Below are 27,009 nucleotides of genomic sequence, written 5' to 3'. Positions count from 1 at the left end.
TTAACCCTTTGGGATAACACTGGGTTAGTTGCTGTTATGTAATGTTCCAGGCAGTCAGTTGCAGAGTTTTTAGGTTTGGATGCATGATGTTGTAGTCGTTCTGAGTTAACATCAAAGGCATCAGGGGTAGTGTCCACGTTCTCCCCCGAGACATGCTCATCAGCAATGGATACCAGTGTTGTCTTGGCCAATTTGGAGCTATCAGAATTATCCTTGGACGTTCCTCTTTGATTTTCAGTAGTACCTTGTGCATCAAAGGAAGAGGTGGAAATGCATATGCTGTCAGGCCTTTCCAACTGAAGGATAGAGAGTCCACCTTCCATGCAAGTGGGTGGTATGTCCTTGTGCAGAATTTCTTGAGCTGGTGATTGAGTGGGGATGCGAATAGGTCTATTTGTGGCATTCCCCATTTCTTTGTGATGGCCTTGAAGATGTCCGGGTGTAGCATCCATTCGTGAGCATCCATGGTAGTTCTGCTTAACATGTCTGCTAGGATGTTTTCTTTTCCCGGTACGAATATTGCCTGTAACTGGATGTTGTAGCTCAGAGCCATATTCCAAAGGTCCAGAGTCATTCTGCATAGGGGGTATATGAATGAGTGCCTCCCTGTTTGTTGATGTACCACATGACTGTGGTGTTGTCTGTCCTTATCATTAAATGGCCTTCTTTGAGGAATGGTCTGAAATTCTGGATTGCTAGTTTTACTGCCAGCATTTCTTTTTGATTTATGTGCAGGTGCAGCTGGTCTGGAGTCCATAATCCTTGTATGCATTTGTCCAGCATGTGTGCTCCCCAACCTAGGTCTGAGGCGTCCGTTGTGATGGTTTGGCTTGCTTGAAAGTTGTGGAAGGGCAAGCCTGGGTTTGACTGGCATGCTTGAGCCCACCATAGGAACTCTTGTTTCAGGCATGGGATTAGTGGTATTTCGGTTTCTAAGCTGTGCCTGTGTTGAGACAATTTCTTTAGGTACCACTGTAGCTTTCTCATATGCAGTCTGGCATGGGGGACCAGGATTATGCATGATGCCATGAAGCCCAAGGCCTGCAGTACTTTCCTTGCTGTTAGTTTGTTCTGCTTTGTTAATGCCAAGAAGTAAAGAGGGAGTTGTTCTTGTTTTTCGGCAGTTAGGAATGCCATCTGTTTTACTGTGTCCAATTCCGCACCCAAGAATGTTCTTGTTTGGGATGGTATCAGTCTTGACTTTTTTAAATTGACTGTGTATCCCAGGGCTTGTAGTAAGCAAATGACTCTTTGTAAGTCTTTTGTCAGCTTGCTTTTGTTGTCCGCTTGTATCAGGCAGTCGTCCAGGTATGGATAAATTTGGATTCCCTGTAGCCTGCAATGAGCGATTACTGATGCCAGGCATTTTGTGAATACTCTGGGCAGTAGATAAGCCAAAGGGCAATGCTGAGAATTGATAATGCTCTGATCCTGCAAGAAATCTGAGGTATCTTCTGCAATTTGGTCGTATGGGGACGTGCAGGTATGCCTCCTTGAGATCTAGAGTTACCAGCCAACACTCCTTGCCCAGCATGGGAAGAAGTTGCTGTAGGGTCAGCATTTTGAATTTTGGAACAATGATGAATGTGTTTAAGGTGGACAGGTCGAGAATAGGTCTCCAACTTTTCTCTTTTCTTGGTACTAGGAAGAGTCTGGAGTAGAATCCTTTGCCCTGTTCTGTAGGTGGTACCCTTTCCACAGCTCTCATCTTTGTTAATTGAGCTATCTGTTTTAGAGCTTCTGTTTTTTGGTTTGGAGGTAGGTTTGGTATTCCTCTTTTTTCTGGTAATGTGTGGAAATGAAACCTGTAGCCTTGGTCTATAGTTTGCAAGATCCACTTGTCTCTTGTGATATAGTGCCAATTTTTTGAAAATAAGGCTAACTTTCCGCCTAAGGGTGCTGCCATTTGTTCCCTGGTAGGCGGTGTCAGAGGCAAGTCACTGTGATTGTCCTGTTGCAGTGGCAGTGGTTGTGTCTGTGCCTCGTTGGTTATTGCCTTGCCACTGGCGTCCTCTGTAGGCACCTCCTCTGGATTGATTTCTGCCTCTGGAACATCTATTCCTGCCTCTCTGAGATTTAGAGGAGTCTGGAAAGGACCAATTTTTGGAAGGCCAGTTCCTGCTAAACCTTGGGGGCTGAACCTGTAAGAAATCTTTAACTGTTTGTACAGATTTTGCCTTCTCTTCCATTTTCTTCATTACTTGCTGGGCAGGAGAACCAAATAGACTGACCTTATCCATAGGAGCATCTAACAGTTTTGCTTTAACATGATCCGGCAAGACCTGTTCTTTCAACCATGCATGCCTTCTTATAACTGTGCCAGTCATGGCTGATCTAAATGAAGCCTCCAGTGCATCATAGCCACATTTTAAAGAATGGTTACTAACCTGCTGAATGTTATTCACCATTTCTAAAACATATTTCTTATCTAAGGAATCATCAGAGGACAGTTTCTTAGTTAACTGATCCAGCATAAACTCTTGGTATTGGATCATATGAAACTGACAGTTCAAAGCTCTAGCTGAGAGAGTAGCAGAGGTGTAAACTTTCTTACCCCATCTCTCTAAGGACCTGGATTCCCTTTCAGAAGGGAGAGGGTTTTTTGCTGAGGTAGAGGCTACTGCCTTAGGCCCCTGGGAGATAGTCTCAGGATCTGCAAGGGGAGCCTTGTATAGGTGGTGATGAGTGTCCGGTACCCTGTAAAACCTATCGGGCTTGGCAGGGGCTGGAGGTAAAGTATCAGGAGCAGTGCAAACATCATTAAATGCATCATCCACAACAGGAAGAACTGGAGGTATAGCTAAGGGCCTATGTTGCGGTAAATGTAGAAAGGTCCTAAGCCTTTTTCTTGAATCAGAGAAATCTTGTCCCTGCCATTGGAATTGCTCTCTCATGGCATGTAAGGTTTCCCCAAAGGAAAATTCCTCTGGTGAAGAGGCAGAAGGAATAGATTCTTCAGCATCGGAATCTTCATAAGTAGAAAAAGGAGCCTCTGGATGGTCTGTATTGTCTGAATCATCAGAAGAATCATCTGAGGACACTGGCTCAGGGGGCTCTGCTCTAGGTCTTTTTTCTGGAGGCTGAGAGGCCCTGTCTGGGTGAGATTGGGATCCCCTTATTAAAGAGATGAGATCCTCTGCCAGAGTAAGCATTTGAGAACTGGAACTGGGCCTGTGTGAGGGGGGCTTAACAGGCACAGATTTAGCAGATTTTGCTGCTTTAGCCCTGGCAAAGGCCTTAATAGACATGGCTGCAGGAGGCCTAGCAGCACCACGTGCTGGGGTAGAGACATCCAAAGGGATGGTGTCCGATAATTCTAGAGGAACCACATTAATAGGTAAAACTTCAGAGGCCGATTCAGCTAGGGTAGCAGGAGCCTCGGTAGTAGTCATGGATTCGGCTGAAGATTGACCCGTTTGCTCGGTTTCGGCCGAAACCGAGACACTCGCGGTTTGCTTAACCGTGGTTTCGGCCGAAACCGCGGACCGCGAGTGTCGGTCTTTTTCTTTGCGTTTCTTAACAATTTGAGAAGTCGGAGGATCCGACGGCATAATGTACGCAAAATCTGAGCCGAAAAACTGTTCAGCAAACTCCGACCGACGCCTAAGCGTTCGTCGGTTGAAAGAAGCACAGGCTAAACAGGCTGCTACGTCGTGGTCTGGGCCTAAACAAGGTAAGCAGTAAGAGTGGAAATCTTTATGAGGTATTTGTTTCCCACAAGTTAAACAGTTATTCACTTTTTCTGACATCGGCTGAGGCAAGAGAGAGTCCCCAACGGGGTACTTAGCTTTAGAAGTCTTCAAGTAGTATTCGGTAGTAGTAATCTCTGGATCTGACCGACCGCACTTGCGAACAGCTTCTGCTTCGGGCGCCACGCGGCAAGAAAGACTGAGGAAAATGGCGTCGGCTGATGCCTTTATACCCGAAGACCAGCAGAGATGACGTCGGGTGAAGTGCGACACCAGCCGAGGCCAGACCCAGACTTTGGAATCCGGCCGACCGAAGGGCTGCCTGACGACAGGACAACCCATTTGTTAGGACTGCAGATGCATCCTTGAAGGACATCACTCTGTTCTTCCACTTAACCTCATTTTTGCCAATCTTTCGGGTATTCCTTAACAGCAAAGTGTAGTGGAATACCCAAACAGTCCTAAAATGATTTATGTGCTTTTTCATCAGCACGTCTCAAACTTCACATCAGTTTAATCAGTCTGAATTATCCCATAACAATAAAAGTTTTGCAAAGCTTCCCATATCATCCGTAATATGCAGATAGTTCTGTGCTGGTTGCTTTTGTCTTCTCTTTGAGATTTGTATTATTTCAAACTTTTCTCTCAACTTCAGTTGCCTCCTAAATAATGGGCAGAGGTCCTTTTCTCCTCTCCTTGATAGTTGTATGGCTGCTGCGCCTCTTTTCCACCAGCCTGCTGCAACTCTGCCTCTTCTACTAGCTTTTTAAGCACTATCATAGCTTCTTCTGGGTATCTAAAGGTCCTTGCTGAACTTTGTATAGAAAAAAATATCTTTATTGCTGCCAGGTAAACCATCTTCCACTAGACTCACCTCTGCTTTCATATCTTTATCACTGAAGCAAATTTGCTTTCTCTTCCAGCTTGCTTTATATGAGAAATCTTGAGGTATACAAACCCTGCATCTTCCACCATAAACTTTTTACTTGGCTTCCAGACCTCTACCAAGATTCTTTCTTTTAATTTATGTGACCGCAGGCCTACAATTATGGGTCTAGGCTTATGATCATTCTTTACTCTCAGCCTTCACACTGTGTAATGTGCTTATTCTACTTTTATTTTCTCCAATCATGATTTCTGTTATTTACAACTCTTATGCAGCTCTGGTATTCCTATTAACTTTATATTAATTTGGCACAATATAACTTCCAAATCTGTCAGTTTTGCCTCCTCTCAGTCTAAACTGACTTCCACGGCTTCTGCTCTTGCCCTTAACTCTTTATTTTCTGCTAAGCAGGGCTTTGATCAATTTAGAGTGTTCATTTAGAGCTTGATCTATTTCCGTCAAACTTTCTCACACTGTAATAAAGTATCTGAGAGTCTGCTTCATTGTTTTAGTTCCAGTCACACCACAGTGAGGGATACCATCTGCTCCTCTCGATCTCCATTTCCTACCACATCGACATTACTTACCACTTCTTCTCCAGACTGTTTAAGTATAGAATTTTCCTTGTCATTCACCCAATGTAATGCTACCCCAATTGTTCACTTTTTTGTCAGGACCTATTTTAGCACAGCAAAAGAATGTCACAATGACATATGAAACACATTTTATGGTAAATCCGAGACCCTTAGTTTAAAATTAAATGACATGGCTGTGTACTCTGTATAGAACAGGAACATCCCAGTTTTGTACCAGGACTAACACAAGGAGCATGGGCAGAGCATGATGGGGATTACAAAAGTAGACTGGAGAAGAAAATGGCACATGGAACATCAACCTTTTACTGCTAGCCATTGTCATAAGTAACACAAGCTGCTGGGAGAAATACAAGATGTGCAAGCTACTAGTAACAGTTATTTTACTGGCTTACTTAGCTGTTAAGAAATAAACACCTAATATGTGAGGTTATACCTGCAGCATAATGATATCTTTGTCGTACATCTCCTGTCTCCATTTCACATCCCGATAAAAATAAACCTGCAAAGAAAAAGAATGAATACAGTTTTTCAGTGTTCTCCTTTTTAAGTTATGTAAGCATCTTCATTACAAACCAGACAGAAATCATAAAAGACAATGAACTCTTCTGAACTAGGGACAGCAAACCAGTGATAAAGAAAAAGAAAAACATGTTTAACTATAAATTAAAAAAATATATAAACACACACACAAATATACCATCCATACCTCTAAAAAGTCCTTAAGTTGGACTTGAATTTTAGCTTTGTTCCTCTTAATCCCTCCTAAAACTGTTGATCTTTGGAGAAGAGGTGGTGAATTAACATTTAATAATGATAATAATTAGAGTTGCATACATCTTTAACTTCAGAAAATGTATAAAAATTCACATTCCCTTATTCTGTCAATGTCTCAAGCTAGTAGTACTAACACTTTGAAAATGCCCTTGATTATTTCTGTATTTGTCCCCGAATGGTTGAGAGCTCTACCATTTCAGTATAGGTCAAAAACAGTAGGAATTTTAAGATGTTTTTGGTCCTGCTGATTACCTATGTAGGTCAGACTTGTGTACATCAACTGAGAGAAGTGACATGAATGAAAATCAAAAAGGAACTTGAGGAGTTTCTTTGGGATAACAAAAGAGAAATGGGAAAAATTAAACCTGACAAAGTAACAGGATGGCTTTAGACTTCAATATTTGGAGGCATACTGTAAGGCTATGTAACTTAGACTAATATGTCTAATTCAGAATATGGAATATATGCCTAAATGGCGGCACATGAAAGCATAGTATCCAAAGAGGCAATAAAACAAAATAATCACACACTGACATCTGGGCAGAACCAGGAAAAAATATAGAGAAAGTATCATATGTCTTATATCTATACACACAAACGTGTGTGTGTATATACATACATACATATACACACACACACACACACACACACACACATATATATATATATATATATATATATATATTAAGCAAGTCTTTATGTTAAAGGAAGTTAGACCATGAAAAAAAACAAAACAGCAGCAATAGGTTATGAAGGCAGGGAAAAATTTAATGAACATTAAGAAAATAAGAGAGCGCCAATATTTTGAGGGCAGATGACAAAAGGAAATGAGTTAATAAACTAGGATGAAGTCAGACAGGCTTTTAAGTTAGTAGACTCGGATAAATGTGCATACACAGGTCTAATGCTAAAGATCAAGGAAGACATGCAGAGGTTAGACTGTAATTTTGTTGAGACACAAACACTGTATTTTATAACTGATGCCAGATCAGAGACAGCAGACCAGAAAAGACAAATAAGTAGAGTACAGAAGACAATATTACATTAAAAAAAAATATACCATAAAAGTAAAAACAGCAAGGACTGTACAATTAAATAAAGATATTACAGATGATCAGTGGAGGGAAATACATTAATCCTATGCAAGTAAAACAGAGAAAATCTAGACTTGTTGTATGACAATATTTGCACAGATATTTCTATATCTTTGCAAGAACTGAAAAAAATGTCTCTGCAGAAGAGTCATATATTGGGGGGATGCAATGGTTCAAAAAGAAGTTCTTGGTAGCATATATTCCAGGAATGTATGGAATTCTTCGATACAAATGTTGTATCTTTCGGCTTTCCCCAGTCAGAGGTCGCCACAGCGGAACTCCGGTCCGCTAATGATTGGCAGTAGATTTTTACGTGCCGAGTTGCCAACTCTGATGCACAACCTTCAATGAAGGTATGCCCATTCACGCATGTCTCCACACAGAAGATGCTTTAGCTGAGAATCGAACAGGACGTCTTATTGTGAGACAACAACGCTACCGCACCACCACCGCAGAATTCTTCAATACAAATATTACCTGAAAAAACATGCTAAGTATTATAGCAGGAAAATAATTAAACCTCAGCATAGAGATCCTTTTAATGAGCTGCAGTAAAATAATGTACTAAAAAGGTGTAAGTGTTGCCATCTTCATTGCTGAAAGCGGCTAAGAAAGCTGTAACTAGAAAATGGAAAACTAAAGTCAAACCATCAATAAGAGAGATGAAAAAGATGATTACGGTGATTAAAATATGGAACTGACACTATTAGAGATCAAAAACAGAGCTACATAGCAAAAACATGGCCTGAAAGCATAACTGTCAACTGTCTAGAATTTTGCATAATGTTCAGATGTTTGCCTCATCTTTTTAGTCCAATTTTCAGAAAACTTGTGGTCTAGCAAATCCCAGAGGATTTAAGTCACTCCGTAAGGGGAGGGATTTGAGTTTTAGGCTTTATAGTCTTCAAAAAATATATACATATGCTAATACAAAATCTGCTTTAGTAACTTGCTAAGTTTATGAGAAATATTAAAATTCTGTCACTGAATTTGGGCCTTTGCCCTCCCCTGATCTTAAATCATGTTGAATAGATAATATGTGTTAAACTCTTTCTGTCTAATGAGCAATGTTAAATCAAACATAGGATTAAGACTACAGAGAAAAGTTGAAACAAAAGACTAGATAGAACTGTTGACTGTGATCTTGGATATGCAAGGCTTAACAATGGCAAGTTATTGATGCTGAATGTAAGTAATGACAAGAGACTAGTTTATAAGTGTTGTGCATACACTTAATTATAAAATGGTTTCATCAGCTATCAGTGCCAAAATACGTGCATCCTGCAAGGTGATTACACAATACATCTGAATGAAAACTTTGCTAATATAGTACTTACGCTGCTTAAAAAAAAAAAAAAAAAAAAGGAAAATGTTTCTTCCTATCACAGAAAGACTTTTGTTGGGTTCTAGTTATGCTAATTACGCATACTACTAAAACTTTGAAGCCTGCTATAACAGTATTTAATGGAAAATTGTACTTCTTCACAATAAACGGCTAACATAAGATTGCAGTGCATGGAAATCAGTGATTACACTCCATTATTCAGAATGGCACAAATCAGTTAAGTCATAAGGTGGTGCAAGACTCTGTCTTAATTCCTAACGATTTGGTCATGGATCCGACTGACGCACTTTTTATAGACTTGGGTTCCAGCCTCAAACTCCTCTCACTACCCACAATGCTCCACACTGTACCCAACCTCCTCAGATTGGGTTTACTTGATATTTTCTTATATGCTAAAGAAACTTAAAAGTTAAGGAAAGAAAAAGGAAACCACAGGCTCAAACAAAGGAACACAGTGTCCCTATAAAAAACTCCACAGATCCTCTAGGAATACCTAGGTTGTGGGATGGCTGGGAAGGAAGGTGAGGAAGAATGAAAACGGACAACACAGACACCAAGTTATGGTTAAGTACATAACTTATAAATCTGATGTCCTTTAAATTCTTCCTCACGACTGAGTCTGATGCAACTCTCAGGTGGCCTCAAGGAAGGCTATGCCAGAGCACTGATGAACCAAATGAAGAAGCTCTGCTTCTGGTGACAAGGTCCAAATGTGTCACAAAGGTATGAGATTTTGATGAAGTTGCTGCTACACAAATATCATCAATGGTGGAAAGCAGCTGATGCAGCCATAGATCTGGCAGAATGGGCTTTGAGAGGACAATGCAACTGCAGTCCACAGATTGAATAAATCAAAGATATATATAGTCTGTAATCCATTTAGCTACCGTAACTTTAGATACTGCAAGGCCTAGACTGTTGGGAGAAAAGGACACAAACAACTGATCTGATTTTCTACACTGTTTCATTCTGTGAAAAAATGTAATTGCCCGTGAACATCAAGATGATAAAACTGGTACTCACCTCTAATGGTAAAATTTGGAAAGAAAACTGGCAGTTGTAACAATTGGCTAATATTAGATTCTGTAGCTATTTTAGCCATGAAAGATGGATTTGTACAAAAGTAAACTACTTTTGCGAAAAATAACACAGTGATTTGGAAGAAAGGGCCTGAATGTCTGAAATTCTCTCAGCTGATGTGATGGCCACTAAAAAGACAGTTTTCCAAGAAAGGTACTTGATTTCACAATCACTACCTAGTTCAAAAGGTTCTGAGTTAGACCCTAGAAGATAACAGTGATGTCCCAAGGAGGAGACTGTCTTTAATTGGAGGTCTAAGAAGGAAAACTCCTTTCATAAAGGCTTTTCATAACCTAGATATGGACAGAGGTCCTGAAGAATCTCCAGCATAAAAATTGGATAAGGCTGCCAAATGAAGCCTGACTGTGGAAAAACTAGCCCCTTCCTTGAAAAGGGAAATAAGAAAAAGGATGGTTGAAACTGAAGCAGAGAAAGGATCAATTTTCTCTTCACAGGCCCAAAGGACAAATATTTTCCATTTGCTTTTGTATACCTCCTTAATTGAAGGTGAGATGCCAAAACTATATTACCAACAGGGGAAATAGAACCCAGACCTTTTAATAATCATTGGGATTGGAAAAAACAAACCGTCAGTTTGAGGGTGGTTAGATTCTGATGTAGGCCTTCTGATGGGTGAGAAAAGATGTCCTTCTGGGTTGCAGTGCTCATGCAGGATGTTTTAGGCGATATCCGAGGAAGGGGAACCATATCTGATAAGGCCAGTTGGAGGCAATAAGGATTACTGAGCTCTTCAACCTTTTTGCTTTCTGTTTAAACTCAGGGATCAGCAGTAATGGGGGATTAGCATAAAGGAGGTCCAATTGTGAACTAGAGCATCCCTGTGGGGACTCCCCAGAGGGGGGAATCAGAGCAAAGTACCTGCTGCATTCGTTCTTCTGCAGGGATACAAACAGGTTGCAGGTTGGATAACCTCAGTGGTTGAAAATCAGATTCACTACTGATGGATTGAGGGACCACTCGTGCGGGATCAGAATAGACCTGCTGAGTTTGTCTGCAAGAACATGACTTCCCTGGTATACGAGTTGCAATAACAAATTGGTCTGAAGACATCACCCATTCCTAGACCCTTCATGGCCTCCCTGGACAGAGGATATGATCGGGTTCCTCCTGGTTTGTTGGTATATGAGACTACTGACATGTTTGTCTGTTTGAACTGCAATAGTTCCAAAAGGAAGAACGTCCTGAAAGGTTTGCAATGTTAGGAGGATCTCTCTCATGTCCAGAACACTGATGTGCAATCTGGTCTCTATTGTAAGTCCACGTATCGTGGACCATCTTTCCTTTGAAATACCCCATCCCCAGTTGGGAAGCATCCATGGTCATTGTGGCTGTTGGGGAGGGAAATAAAAAACTGCCTGCTGAGGAGAAGGTCATCTGAAAGAATCCATCACAGTAAGTGCTTCTTGCAAATGAATGTCAGTTTGATAGGAACAGATAAAGGCTGGTATAGAACAGACCAAACATCCAGGGTCTACTGGAGAACTCGCATAAAAAAAAAATGGGCTAACAGGACAACACTGATTGCAGCCACCACAGATTCAACAGCTTGAAGTATTAACTTCATTGGTGGAGACAGGAGGTCTACAGTAGTCTGAACTTGTTTTCTCAGTGTCTGAATGCGATGTGGAGACAATGGCACTACTTGACTTGTTCTGTCCAACCCCCAATGAATTCCAGCTTTTGAACTGAGGATAGAAAAGAGTTTTCCAGATTTATAGTGATGCCCAGGGAACTGGAAATCCAAAACAAATAACCCCTGGCTGGAATAAGTTAGTTAATGCCTGATTAGGGAATTTAGGAGCCAGTTATCTAAGTATGGAAATACTCAGGATCTCTGCTTTCTGAAATGAGTTGCAACTACTGCCATAAACACACTTGGGGGCTGTGGTGAATCCAAAGAGCAGAACTCTGAATTGGAAGTGACTGGCCCCTAGCTGAAAGTGCAGATGACTTCTGGAGCTCCTGTCCATCCTGATGTGGTAGTATGCATCCTTCAATCTTTCAAGCACAGCCAATCATCCTTCTGCAGCAGCGGTAGTATGGACTGAACCATGACCATCCAGAACTTCGACTTTCGACTTCTTCACATACTGCTTTAAGTTGCTAAAATTCAGGACTGGTCTTCAGTCCCTGGTTTTCTTTGGCACTAAAAAGTAGGGGTAAGTTCCAAATTCTCTTTGGCCGGTTGGGACCTTTCGAATGACTTTTTTGCAATAGTTTTTGAATTTCTCATACTGTGTACTCCATCTGTCTGGATAGAATGTCAGGGAGTTTCCTTCATTTTTCTGGAGGTGTAAGGGAAAAGGGAATAGAGTAGCCTCTGGAAATTATGCTTAATACCCATGTATTTGTAGTCATCTTGGTCCAGCATTTGGGTGTAGCAAAAAATGACCCCCGACTGCCTCCAGAGTACAGCAGTTGGGCAGCACTTCAGGTGAGCTGGTAGGGCTCATCAGAGAAGGGTTCCCTGAAACCCTGAATCTGTGGACCCTCACTGCCTCTGAGGCAGCATCCCCCATTGAAACCTCCTCCTCCTCTGCCCCTGGAAGAAGAATGGCCATGTTGATTCTGAAAAGACCCTTGACATTTTCTGAACCAGACTTTTTTACCTCCTCATTGGCTTCTTGACAAAAGTCTGTCGAGGAATAGAAAACTCGATCCCAACGGCAGATAGGGTCGTTCCTTCCTGCTCACCACAGGTTAGAGTATCTTTGACTGATGACCTGAACAAAGATGAGCTACCAAAGGGAGCATTCACAAAGAAGGGTTCTGCAAAGTTGCAAAGCCTCATCCAGGCATGTCTCCTGATGGCAATACCTGAACCAGCTGCCCGTGAGGAACCCTCTGCTGAATGGGACAGGAGCCTCATGAAGGACGTGGACAAGGAAGAAAAACTAGCTAATTGGGGAGATACTTTTTTGAAGTCCTCCATCGACATTGTCTCTACAAAAAAGTCAGAAAGTTCTTTAACTACCTCTCTCTACAATCTGGTGAAATGTACCAAACAATTTAATGCTTTCAGCAAGAAAGGAGCTGAGGTGTAAAAGTGCTTACCAAACCTGTCTAATGCTCTGGACTCCCTGTTTGGTAGATGGACAGTTGAGCTCTGTTCAGCTAGCTCTTTTTTGGTAGCTAGCTGCTGCCACAACCATAGCATCTACTGGCATGCCCTTGGTCCAATGTAGACAGTCCTCTGGGAGAGGAGAAACTTGTCTGGACGTTTTGGAATTGGCTCGATGGCATCCAGCTCCTTTCAGGCCCAACGGGAGACTAAATCTGCAAGGTCATCCACTGGGGGGGGGGGGTTCACCCAAGACGTAGATGGGCCTGTTCTGAAAGCCTCAAAAAACACAGACTCTTCAGAAGAGGGACTTAGGGCTGACGAGCCACCTCTTAGTCTAATGATCTCTAATATGTCTCCAAAGCAGACATCTTCTAGTGGTGATCGTGGGGCTCCCTCTCCCTCACTAAAGTCTGTGTCTTCTGTGAGAGACTCGATAGGGGAGTCTATGTGCCTCCTTTTCCACATCTTCTTGCGAGGTACCTCCTCTGTGGGATAATCAGGACAGGTGTCGGAAGAAGAGGGGGATCCCTCTAGGGGGATTGTCTTGGATGCTTGTCAAGCCAGGCTGACCTTGGACAGGTATTACAGGCTCAGAAGTCAGATCCAGTGAGGGACGGGGAGGATTGCAGATCTCAGTGATCAGGTCTCTGTGAGAAGAGAAGACCCATTCCACCACTTGGAAGGTTGATGGACCTGGACACACTTTCTCCAACCCTCTCGGAGCATAAGCAGTTAAGGAGGAAGGAGGAGAAACTACAGATCTGAGGTCTCCAGGAAGAATCTGACCCAAGTTATCAGGGGCCAAAGCACCCGAGGGAAGGGATGGCTCAGACAAGGACAGAGCCAAACCCCTACCCCCAGATCTGACGCTAACATCACGGATCTGAGACTTACTCTGATCTGTAGATCTCAGAACAGAGCTAGTCAGGGTAACCGTCAGAGTCGAGGAAGACAACTTGTTTGGATCAGAGACCAACTTTCTTTGGTGTCCGCAATCCTGGGGCTGTGAAATGGGAAGTTGGATCAGAAGAGGAGATCTGGCTTGGGACAGTGGAGCACTCACAGATCTGAGACTGGATGGAGTAGATAAAACCCCCATCAGAATCTGGGCTCTGAGGAACCTCCTCATCAACCTGTCCATATCTATTTCAGTGGGGTTCCTGGAAGATCTGGAGGAGGCCACCTGACCTGACTCTAGTCTTGAATGTCTGGTGGGGAGTTTGTAGAATTTTTGGTGGTAAGGTCAGGGATACCGACTTAATGGAAACAGGAGTTTGGCTCCAGATTCTCAAATCCAAGGAAGGCGCTGAAGGTCTGGGAGACAAAGGCTCAAATACTTCCTGTTGGTTCAGAAGAATGTTGTTCTAGACACACAGCAGCTGAAGTAGGTCTTGGATTTGACAACTTCGGATCCTAGGGTATCAAAAGTTTTGCAGGTGGTTCTGAAGTGGCCTTTGAAGTATTGTGGGGATGCTTCTTTTCCTCAGAAGAGCCAAGAGTAGTTTTTGAGGGGGGTTAAGCCCCTGGTGAAAAGGAGGAAAAAGATGGCAACAGTCCTCGAAGAATCAGTTTGTTTCTGCGGTCGGCTATGGCCCAGGAACCGAACCCTACACAGATGTCACAGGCTGACAGCAGGTGTTTGGCACCCAAGCAGTATACACATCTACTGTGTATAGGCACAGTGGTGCAGCGGTTAACGTTGTCACCTCACAGCAAGAGGTTCTCCGGTTCGATTCTCGGCTGGGGTGCCTTCTGTGTGGAGTTTGCATGTTCTTCCTGTGTTCGCGTGGGTTTCCTCCGGGTACTCCGGTTTCCTCCCACATTCCAAAGACATGCATCTGGAGCATTTCTCCCCGGGCCTCCGCTGAAAACAGGCTCTGTGGAACCTAGTTGGACATTCCCGGTCAACAAATGTTAAATAAATAAATAAATAAATCTACTACACACTTTGGAATGTGGGATTTTATGCCCACATTCCACACAGTGCTTAAATCCAGCAGGCCTGTCAGACATGACAGTAGGAAAAGTCAAAAACCAAACCAGATAACTGCAATACTACAAGACAAGAACAACCTCTATTTTTTTTTAAACCAGCAGGATAAAGGAAGGAGATCTCTGTAATGGACTAGTAAAAAATAGCAGAAAGGGAGGAAATGCTAAGATGTCAAAAGGAAAACCTTAATGCTAGCAAAAACTAGTGGGAAGGCAGGTACAGAAGAATAATAGAATATAAAAAAGTCTATAAAAATATTTCACTTCTCTAACTAGCAAGGTAGAATTAGCTGATGAAAAACTAGAGACTGGAGAACCACGTCTGTCAGTGATGGTGGCAAACAAGATCTGAGGAGGTTGGGTACAGTGTGGAGTATTAGGAATAAAAATGGAAGCAAAGTGAAAGTCAGTATAACAGACAAAGTTGCAAAAAATATAAAAAAGAAATACGGAACCAACAAAGCTAAAATCCAGGAACTTTAATAAATAAAAATCCAAACATCTTTAGCGATGAATAAACCACTACATCAAACAACACTAACTAAATCACTCAACATTTAAACATAAAAATGTGACCAATAAGAAAACACTTGATAATGATGTCACAGTATGTTAAAAATATTGTATAAAGTATACATAAGTAAAATTACTTACAAAGATATAAAATGTATACATAAACTAATTATAAAATGCCATCCCATGAATAAATGGGATTATTTATGCCTAAACTGATGTCCTTTTAAAAATGGTTTTAATGAAGAGACTCCATTCAGACCAGGTGGTTTTTCAGCATTAAGTAATAAAATCCATTTTTGTTCTATGGTTTCAGTGTGATTTTTTAAATCACCTCCTCTCAAACTAGTATCTAAAACTTGTAGAACAAAAACCTGAAAAAATGTGTAGAGGCATGATTCATAATATGTACAGCTAGAGTATTACTATCTTTTTTATTTTTTTCTCTCTCTCTCATGTTCGAGAACTTTATGCTTAAATGGTCTGTTGGTCTTGCAGACGTAAAATGCATGACATGAATGACAAAAACTGAAACATATAAGGTTGCAAGTTTTACAACCAGCATAGAAGTCAATGCTGATCGTAAAACCTAAAAGTGGATGTGTATAAGATAGGCAAGTGTAAATGAATTTGCAAGCTGAACACCTACAAGGAAATGTGCCTGTTCTACTAGACTGTACTCCCCTTATCATATGTAGTTGACTTATAACAAAGATGTTTAAGGGATTTATTATTCCTGAAAGAAAAATGTGCAGTATTCCCTATTGTCTCAACTCTGGTATACACAAGTATCTTCGAATTATCTTTTATATCATCACAATACTGGTTTATATCACTGGAGTATTGTAGTGGCACTCCAGTCTGAAGATATCACTAGTAGATTCCTGTTGTCATTGTATAACACGAGTACCAGTAGTTGCTTTAAAATATGGCCTGCATCTATCATGTCTCTGCATCCATGCCTCAAGAAATACAAGTATCTATCTCCAATTCTTGATAGCCTCTTTCGAGAAATTCCACTTTTAAAGTTTCAAGAGCCATCTGTGCAACAATTGTCATTATGAAGTCTAAGTACTCTATAGACCTGTCCTTTGAGCATATTTCTAGTTATATGTCTAGGATGCATACTTCTTTTATGTAGGAAAGCATTCCGCTGTGTAGGTTTTCTATACAAACTAGTGAAAAGAGTATCAAAATCTGACTTATCTAATCTTGCATCTAGAAATTCTAAATGTTCAAAGGAATGCACACATGTAAATTTTAAGAAAGGGGTTGTACTGTGTATATACACCATGAAATTGTTTAAATCATCAACAGTACCACCCCACAACATAAAAATATCATTGACAAAACGAACATTCCAAATAATATGCTCAGCATGTGCATTTTCATGTGAAAATAGATCATGTTCCCATTGCACTAACGCTAGGTTGGCGTAGCTATTTGCACATGCAGTGCCCATAGCCACGCCAACCTTTTGCAGAAAAAATTCCTGGTTAAATATAAAAACATTGTTTTCTAGAACAATCTCTAATAAGGAACATATTAGCTTAATTTTATCATTAGGAAAGCCATCCTTACCATGTAAAAACTTTTACACTATTAATGCCCCAGTCATTAGGAATGACCGTAAATAAAGACTGAGTGTCAAGTTTAACAAACATGTAGTCTCTATTTATGGTCAACATTTTATCATACAGTCTCTCAAGAAAAGATTTATTATCTTTTAGAACACTATCACACAAATCTAACAAAAGGTGTAAAGTCTTTTCTATATAGATGGATAGTGGCTCAGTGCACCAGCCAGTTCCAGATACTATTGGTCTTATTGGTGAAATATTACAATTTTTGTTAATTCTGGGTAGGCCATATACTGTGGGAATTAATGGGTAGTCAACACTGAAAAACTTAAGATTTTCGTCTATTAGTCCAGTCATCAATAAATCAAAAACCATGAAAGAAACCTTCTCCAATATACCATGTACAACATGCTTAGGAATGCAATTATAGGTATTTATGTTGTGCAAAAGTACTCTCATTTGGTTTAAATACAATTCCCTATCAAGAACTACAATGCCGCCACCTTTGTCAGCCGGTCTAATCTCCAGAGAACGTGTATTCTTAAATACCTGTAGGGCAACATAGTCATCTGAAGACATATTAGAGAAAGTAGCCCTTGTGCCATGTTGAAATAAGTCCCTGAATTCAGTTTCACATAAATCAATGAACGTTTGTATGGTGGGATGAGGTAAAGGTACAAATGTACTAGGTTTCTTAAAGGATTCAGTTGTACCATTACTATCATTAGGATACATAGTTTTTTCAAAGTTAATGATCTACCCAGTAATCTTAAATCTTTCAACAGTTCAGCCTGATCTGCACGTTTTACTGGGACTTGATTAACAGGAAGTGCATTAGTCTGCATTTTCTAAAGGATGCAGTGTCTGAAACTTTAAATTATGTCATTATTTGGTGACTTCAGTCCTCAATAGTATCTCCAAATGCCACAGACTGACAGGCATACACCAAAAATATGAAGCAATAATCTGGATGTTCTGCAAAAGCCTGGACAGTTGAGAGATATGAAAGTTGAGTGCGAAAGTAAGGGACTGAGTTACACTGCCTTTCTGACAGTGCTCACCAAGTGTTTTATAGCTTTTAAAGCCAGCAAACCAATTAGTGTTTTTTTTCTTTCATTTTACTGCAACTTGCAATACATGGAGCAGATATAGCTCCATGCACTACAAAATTATGATTGGGTCTCTGATCTTGACCTACAATTGTGTGTTTTTGACATTGATGCCAAGATTCACCTCTCCAGCTTTGCTCTCCAGGTGAATTTCTTAGCATCTATGTGTCGAACACAAGACTGTTAGGATCGGCAAACCAGTCATAATTTATTTATTTATTTACATTTGTTGACCGGGAGTGTCCGACTGGACGCAGGTCCATTTTCAGCGGAGACCCACGGAGAAAAGCTCCACAGTTAAAATAAACAGACAGTAGTTACATTGGATTACATAGCGATTAACAATTTAACATAGCAATTACTTACAACATATTTACAGATGAAGAACATAGTACATCAGTAGACAAGTAGAATCTTTATCTGTGAAGTACATAATAGACATTAAAAAATGTTACAATAAGAAGTTCCTGCTGTATCACAAGTACTAGGCTTATGAGCATCTGAGCTTGCTATAATCAAGACAGTTAGTGGAGTGGAAAGAAAGGTAGTGGTTGGATGGGGTGGGTGATTATTAGAGTGGTAGTTGCAAGGGCATAGCCAGCATGTTTTTAAGTGCGCTTTTAGTAAAGTTTTGAAGTGGGTGCATGATGGTATGGAGGTAATTGTGGGTGGGACGGAGTTCCATAATTTGACTATGGTGCAAGAGAATAGTGCTTCACCAGCAGAGTTATTGGCTTTAGTGATCTGCAAGTGATTTTTGTTGCTGGATCTTAGTGGTCTGGTGGTGCGATAGGGTTGGATTAGATTCTAGAGGGATGGGACATTTAGTGGATGGTTTACTAGTTTGTGGGCGAGTGAGAGTTGATACCAGTGAAGGAGGTGAGGGAGTTCAAGCCAGCCCAGTTCAGCAAGTGAGAGACAGTGGTGACTACGGTAGGATGCCCCTGTGGTGAATTTGGCGATTTTGTTGTAGTAGGTCTCAACTTGTTTAGATCGCATTGCCTTAGTTTGGTATATATTGGAGAGGCATATAGTAGGGTGGGAGATGAGGTGGGAATTTGCTATTGAAATCTTTGGTGAGAAGTTGCTTATTTCTGTATAATGCTCCTACTTCTTTGTGGACATTTTTTATGGTCATGGATATGTGAATGTCAAATTTTAGTTTATTGTCTATTTCCACTCCTAGCAATTTGGTGTGTTCAGTTGGGTATATTGTGGTGTTATCTTTTGCTGTGATGCTAAAGTGAGAGTTGTTTTGAGTATGTTTGGTGGGGTGGAAGATGAGTAGTTTAGTTTTGTTTGGGTTGAGTATTAATAGGGCATCGGATAACCAAGTTTCAACAGAGGAAAAGGCTTCCTGTGTGACTTTTTGCAGTTTGGGTAGGGACTGGGCTGAGCAGATGATGGTTGAGTCATCTGCGTATTGTATGAGTGTGCCATGTTTGGTGGCAGAGGCTAGATTACTGGTGAAAACAGAGAAGAGTAGGGGTCGAAGGATGGATCCTTGGGGAACCCCTATGGAGACAGGTGGTTGGGGAGGTATGTAATTCTGCCATACAACAGATTGTTGGCGGTCAGACAGGTAACTCTGAAAACAGTTTGTGATGGATTGAGAGAAGGATAGGTTATTGAGGACAGAAATAAGTTGTTTGTGTGGGACCATGTCAAATGCTTTAGATAGGTCTAGGAAAGTAGCAGAGGAGAGATAGCCATTGTTTTTATGCTGAAGGACAGTGTTAGTAAAGGAGAGTAAGGCAGTGGTGGTGCTATGGTTTGGTCGGAAACCATGCTGAGTACCGGAAAGGAGGTTGTTAGTAAGGAGGTAATCTGAGACCTGAGAGTGTATGCATCTCTCTAGTATTTTGGAGAGTGGAGAGAGAATAGCTATGGGGCGGTAATTGGTTAGTTCTGTGGAGGGTCCGCCTTTGTGGAGGGGAATTATATGTGATACTTTCCACAGTGTGGGAACGTAACTTTCTGACAGAGATCGGTTAATCAAGATGGATACTGGGTAGGCCAGAGCATCAGCTGTGATTTGTAGGCATTCACTTGGGAGGTTGTCTGCTGCTAATTTGGTGGGCTTAAGTTCAGTTAAGAGTTTTTTTTTTATGTTGGAGGTAGGTACAGGAGAAAAAGAGAAGGCAGTGGGGAGATTACTAGTTGAAGGTGTGGGTTGGAAGGGAGGGGGGGTTGTGTTGTTTAGCTAGTGATAGTATGGTTTGTGTGAAGTGTGTGTTGAATGAGGTAGCAATATTTTCTGAGGAGTGAGGGATGTTAGAGGAGGGGTACTGACTTTATCTGGATTGAGTTTATGGAGGACCAGAACTGTTTGGGGCTGTGTTGCGAGGAGTCTAGGGCAGACTGGTAATATTGGAATTTGTCCTATTTTATTAGCTTTTTGACTCTATTGCGTAGATAATACTCCATATTATGCCATTGTTTTACATTCTGGATTCACTGCATAACCATAATAAAACATTTCAGTGACTGCATACACAGAAAACAATAGATAACATGTTAAATATGCCCCCATGAGTGTTTTTCTTACTGCAGTCTAATCTCAGTATTTGTGCATTAGATATGAAACAGGGGAAGAATCACAGACAAATTGCCAGGTACAAAAAGTGGGTCTATATAATAATCTCTAAGTCTGACAATATCAAATACGATATTGTCGACACGAGAATAGCGAAAATGCACTAAATCGAACGTTTAAATGCAAAATCTCTATAGGGGGATATTTCCACTTACTTCAATGCAGTGCATTCTCAGAGTTGGCATATTTAAGTACAGGGGTGTGGGGGGTGCAGAGGGGCTTGCCCCCCTACCTACACACTATTTAGTTTTTTTTAATTTTTTTTTTTGTTTCGATGGTTTACGTCTTTGATCACTAAAGTTTGATCTTTAGTGATTCGAAGTTTTAAACCTTCGCGATTATAATATAGACCCCAAAAAGCTACACAAAACATTCTGTGAAATAGACAACCCCACTCAGATTCATAGTCTAAAGGTTGCTTAGTAATATAGTCCTGCAGTGCCATAGCTGGCTCATATGGTGCTCAGTGTCGCTACCTTGAGTGGCACCAGGTCCTAACACACACACTCAAAATGAAAGCAAAAAAAAAAAATCCTGTTTTCCAATCTGGCACTCCTTTCCTCCTAAAAGGAAGCACCATATCCTAATGCCCTCACCTTATGCTGCTCATTTAAAAAAAACAAAAGATCTTGCCAACCACATCTCCGAACACCTTGCATGTTATGTTAAATCAAGGGAAAAGCTTTGAAGAAAAAACATGGAAACAATACTAAGTAAGTAATTACGGGTACCACAAAAGGCCTAGCTATATCCACCTTTAAGAAGGTCATGCCTTTTATGGGTACTTAACACTGCCTTCCACTCAAATTACACAATGCCATACATGTATGCAAATTTGTGTCTACACCAACAGAAGACCAGCCTTAAAACCAGACAAAGTAGTACTTTGCTTGATCTGCAGTGTTATCTCATTCCATGGGCCAAGAATACATGGAGATAGGAACCTATCCCTCCAGCAAATCTTGCTTATTTATTGGCATAAACTTGGGTCCCTAGTAGATGTGTTTGCAGAGCCACTGGATTTGCAAAGAAATGTGTCAACATAAAACTAGGCCTTTCACGGTTCAAAAAGCGCGATGTACAGGTCATCTCAGAGCAGTCAGTAGGCTACAATTTAAAAAAGGCTGGGCTAATCTATCAGGGCATAGCTAAAGGACTTAAAGCTATTTTTTTTTTTTTGGGGGGGGGGGGGTAAAGAATTGTGGGGCTAGTCCCCAGACAGACATACTTGGACACATCAAAGGGGGAACTGTATTCGAAGAGGGGGCTGATAATGGAAGAGTGCAGTGATAAGATGACTTTTATTGGACCTTTAAGATATTCCCTTGGAAATCAAATGGGCTAGAGTAGAGCACTAGCACTGCAAAGGAATGCAATTCAGCATACTACTGGATGAAGCATGAAGAATACAATATGATACACAATCAATATCACATCAGAAGTCCCATAAAAGGATAATTCATCTCTTCCCCAGTTCATTTTATGAAGGTCAAGATAAGATCTCTGACATTTAATTTTTAAACAAATAAGAATTCAATAGAAGATGCATACAGCCTCTACAGACAATACAATAAAATACTCCAAAGGAATGGGAAAATGTTTACCATTAGTGCTAGTGAAACAATATTAAGGAAGACACCGAGTGCAACTATTGCATCCTCTCAATTTTTATACAGACTGTGACACCAGTGCCCTGGCCCAGCAATCAAGGAGCCCCAGTCCTCACCACTAACACCAGAGAGGGCGTCTCAAATAAGAGAAAAGGATAACAAATACACACAGTAAAGTGCAATTTCCCTTAAGAGCACAAAGAGATCTCAGCAGTCTGGGGCTGGTCGCTCCCTTGCTCTCCAGGTCCCCAATAAGACTCCCCACTGGCAGAGCTATAGGGTCCAGATCTCAGCCTAGTGGGCAAGCTAAAACCTCTAGCACCCTCTCTGGCCAACCAGTGCCTTGTGTCCCTGCCCAAGTAGCTGACACACAAACTTATAGTTTCATAGGTAGGTACTAGGCTATTGGCCCTAGGGTCTATATAAGCTTAGCCAAAAAGGTACCCTTTCTTTCGCCACCCGAGAAAATTATTTTCCTGTGCCACTGTCGAGCAGAGCCACAGAGGTGATCCCCAGGATGAGTTTCCTATTTCCCATCCAATCATCAACATTTTTCTTGAAGAGTGCTAATGAGAAGCTTTGTTTGATATAGATAGGTAGTTTGTTCCAAAGTATGGGAGATCTCTGGGACAGGAATCTATCCCTCCAGCATGTTCTGTTTATTGTGTTAACAAGGTTTAGGTCCCTAGAGCGTGTAGATCGGAGGGATTGGGATTTGTTTAAGTGGAGCATGTCCAACAGCTCTGGGTTTGACATAGCTTTGTATGTTAGGCAGAGATCGTCTCTGAGTAGGCAATATGCAACGGAGTAAAGCTGGAGTTTTTTTTAAACAGTCTGCTTAGGCCATCTGTTTGAAGCTGGTAATACTCTTTATGAGTTATTTCTGTGGCCTTTCCAGCTGTAGTAGATGTCTTGTGAGGTACATACCAAAAGGGCGTTGGACTCTCTAATGGGTCTAATGACCGACGACTAGAGGAGAAGACTGACCTCTTTTTTTCTAGATGAGAAACGTTTTGTGATGAGGAATGCTATGTAGAAGGATTTCCTGACTACTGTGGCGATGTGATTATCAAAGGAGAGACTACTGTCCACCTGTGTCCCAAGGTCTCATCACACTTTCGGTGTCAAGTAGACTACCGACTATGTGGTAGCTCATGTTTACAGAGCTTTTACCAAAAAGGATGACAATGCACTTTTTGGCACTGAGCTTGAGGCCATGGCTTTGTCACCAGGCATCTGTCTCCGTGAGGTCCTTTTGTAGGATATCCACATCGTTAGGAGTTTTGATTATAGCTCCTAGTTTGCAGTCATCTTATAGGTAAAGCAGACACTAAGCTATTTGCCCAAAGGCATCTACAAGCCTAGCCAGAATGTGTTGGCTTTTGCTGCCCCCTTAGATTAGCTCCTTGTGCCTCTGTCCAGCAGAGCCACTGAAGTGATCCCTGGGGTAAACTTTCCGTTTCCCATCCATTCGTCAAGGTTTCTCTTGAAGAGTGTTAGTGAAGAACTCTACATAATGTAGATTGGAATCTTGTTGCAAAGCATGGGAAGTCCCTGGGACAGGAATTTATCCCTCCAGCATGTCCTATTTATTGTTGTGGTGAGGTTTAGATCCCTAGAGCATGTGGCTCTAGGGGATATGGTTTTCTTTAGGTGGAGCATGACCATCAATTCTGGGTTGGACATGGCTTTGTATGTCAGGCAGAGGATCACCTCTGAGTAGGCAGTATGCAACCGAGTACAGCTGGAGTTTCTTCTCATCTGTTTGAGGCCAGTGATCCTCTTGGTGAGGTACTTCTGTTGTCTTTCCAGCTGTTGCAGGTGTCTTGCAAGGTACATCCCAAATGGGGCATTGTACTCTATGATGGGTCTGATGAGTGATGCGTAGAGGGCACAATAACCTTTTGATCTGGATGCAAACCCTTTTGTGATTAGGTGGACCACACAGAAGGATTTTCTAACCACTTTGGCAATGTGATTATCAAAGGAGAGATTACTATCTACTTGGGTCCCGAGATCCCTTATTATGTCTTCCGTATTTAGGGGGCTACCACCTATGTGGTAGTTTGTGGGTACTTTGTTTTTTCCAAAGGGGATGACTATGCACTATTTGGCATTTAGCTGGAGGCTATGGTTTGACACCAGGTATCTGTCTCAGTGAGACCCTTTTGAAGGATGTCTGTAGGCCAGAGTCAATTATAGCCCCTAGTTTGAAGTAGTCTGTGAACTTGGTCAGCCATAGTTCTCCTGTGCTTGCCTGTACCTCTGAGAAGTATATGCCGAACAGGAGGAGTCCTAGGAATGTGCCCTGGGGAACACCACTTGTAACCGGTTTAGAATCAGACCTAGCTCCCGCAACTCTTACCATGTGGGTTCTGTCCATGAGCCAGTTGGCAACTCATCTTGCATCGTAGGGGTTTATGTTCAGGCTGGTGAGCTTGTCTATAATACCAGAATGGGGAATGGTGTCGAAGGTCTTTGCGAGGTCTAGGTAGGCTGTGTGGACCACTTTTCCCTCGTCTGTAGCCTTAGGAACCGTCTCAAAGAAGTCCACCATGTTTAGGAGGCATGATCTGCCCTTAAAGCCGAACTGGGTACGCTCCAGTGTTTGAAGGTTCCCAATGTCTCCGTTAATGAGACCCATGATGATGCACTCCATAGCCTTGCAGACCAAGCTAATCAGGCTTATAGGGCGATAGTTCCCTGGGTCTGTTGTGGCTCCACCTTTGTGGAGCGGAATAACTGCTGCTGAGCGCCACTCTATGGGCACGTAGCCTGTGGAGAGGCTGAGTTTGAACAGTGTGTTTAGGTGAGGGGTTAGTTCATCTTTGAACTTGTGTAGGATGCAGCCTGGGACACCATCCGGTCCCATTGATGCTGTTTTTGGCTTTGGAGAGGGCTGTTTTAACCGGAGTGTCTGATTTCAGGGGCACTACATTCTTCTGGTATGGTTATGGGCCCTTTTGGGGATGAGAGGGGGGTGAAGTTTGCACTGAACCTGTCTGCCAGGATGTTGGCGATATCGGTTGGTTCAGTGTATTTTGTGCCATTCTGCATTAACTCCGAGCAGATCTGAGAAATGCACTTCGATTCTTGACATAGCTAAAGAATGCCTTGTGGTTATCTTTGGAGTCCTTGGCAATTTTTCTTTCGCAGCTAGCCTTGGATGATTTTATGAGGGATCGCAGTTTCTTGCTGATACTGATCAGGGATATCTTCCCTTCTCGGGATTTTACTCTTTTCTGTACTAGTTTCCTCCTTCTATTGTATAGCTTGTTTAATGGCAGGGGTCCACCAGACTAGTTTCCTTTTCTTGGAGGAGTGAGTCTTGGGTTTTGCTTGGGATAGCATGATCCATGCATTCTTGTAGGTGCCTGTAGAGTGCATTAGTAAAAGATTTTGCAGTTGGGCAGCGTTATCCTTTAGCATGGGGGATTTGAAACTTTCCACCTCGGTCTTAAGTAATGTGAAGTTTGCTTTTGAAAAGTTTTTCATGGTGGTTTCTTTGACTGGGGGGGGGGGATGTGGCTATCCAGAGTGGTTAGTCTATTGTCAGATCTAACCAGCGAGGGGTTGACCTCTGGTGTGGAACACCAGTTGCCCATGTTGGTGATGACCAGATCCAATATGTTGTCACCTCTGGTGGGGGTGATGGCCAGTTGATCCAGAGCATTTGAGTTGATAAATTCTAGGAAATGTTGGGCAAGGGAGTTAGTACTTGCGTAGTTCTCCCAGTTAAATGTTTGGGTAATTGAAATCACCCAATATCAGGGTGTTTGGTAGGACCTTTATGTTTCCCAGTGTTCCCAGAAATTCGGAATGGGGGTCCTGGGACACGGTGGGTGATCTGCAGCAAGCTACAGTTTGAATTGCAGTTCTGCCTGTTAGTTGCACGTGGATGATCTCTGAAGCATTGTGCTGTGCCACTAACCTGGAGGTGTGGGTATCCTTGATGAATATGGATACACTCCCACCTTTTGTATTTTGGTCTGGGTTTTGTGGCCAAAATGTATGGCATGAGTTGTAGCCTGGTACTGTGGGGTGCTCTCTGCAGCCTTAAACCAGGTTTCTGTTAGTGCACATATATTGATTTTCTCTATATTGAGGAGTGCCTTCGAGTGGGTGCATTTTAAGGTTTAGACTTCTGGCATTGAGTAGCATTACCCTCAGTTTTATTTTACTTGTGCTATTTACGGCGATGGGTTTGTCTTTTGAGCCTTGCTTAAAAAAGGCACTATGGGGGTGGCAAGAGCCTTAGCCAGTATTCGAAAGCCTAAGGGTGACAGGTGCAACCTGTCTCTAGCGAAGCAGCGTGGCTTGTCAAGCATGTCATCCCAGGCTGACAGACACTGGATCCCCTTTGAATGACACCAGAAGCTTAGCCAATTGTTGAAATTGATAATTTTTTCTTTATACTGTGGTATCATTCTTGGTGAGGGCAGGATGCTACTCAGGGTCATAACGGCCTGGGCTACGTGATCAGAGAGCTCTTCCATGTCTCTCCATGTAGTTCAGGGAGGTACGGGGCTCAGGTCATCCACACCAACATGGACAATGACAGAGTCGTATTTGTACTTGTTCTGGAGTGACCTGAGTGCTTGTGTTATGTGGTGGATCCTGGCACCCGAGAGGCAGCTAACATTAACTTTCTTGTTCAGCCTAGTGAGTAGGATTGTCAGTGTGCCTGACTACAGAGTCACCTATTACGAGTGTGTTGGGTAAGTTATTTTGCCTTAAGGGCTGTGATTGCATGGCACACTGGTTTTGTGAAGTATGTTTCATGGTTTGTATTGGGGGGGTGGAGGTTGCTTGGATGTCTGCTTTGGAGGTCTCTGTTGCTTTTGCAGATTTTTATTTAGAGCCTCAGAGTATGTTTTCATGTATTTGTGTTTTTTTTTTGCAGGTGCTGGTTTGACTGGTGGTGTGATGCAAGTAATTCCCTTCTCCTCTTGACTGTCTGGTCCAGTCTTGGGTTGAGAGAGCTTAGCCTCCAGTTTGGCTGGATAATTGCATCTCTCGCATGTAATAGTGTTTGTTAGTATGTGGACAGGGTTGTCTGT

The 27,009-nt window shown here is 41.9% G+C and overlaps 1 protein-coding gene across 1 annotated transcript in view; it reads right to left on the bottom strand.

Annotated features, from left to right (window-relative positions):
- Positions 1 to 27,009, bottom strand: part of UBR1 (ubiquitin protein ligase E3 component n-recognin 1) — a gene marked incomplete in the record, with an annotated part of 4,571,807 nt that overhangs the window by 2,769,986 nt on the left and 1,774,812 nt on the right. Inside the window, 1 exon segment of the mRNA XM_044074213.1 lies at positions 5,605 to 5,670. Coding sequence (XP_043930148.1) covers positions 5,605 to 5,670 — 66 coding nt within the window.

This window comes from Protopterus annectens, chromosome 6.part0 (genome assembly GCF_019279795.1).
Source record: "Protopterus annectens isolate FY-2018-M chromosome 6.part0, PAN1.0, whole genome shotgun sequence".
NCBI lineage: Eukaryota > Metazoa > Chordata > Ceratodontiformes > Protopteridae > Protopterus > Protopterus annectens.
Note: the sequence above shows the minus strand (reverse complement) of the source record. Positions and strands in the feature narration are given on the sequence as shown.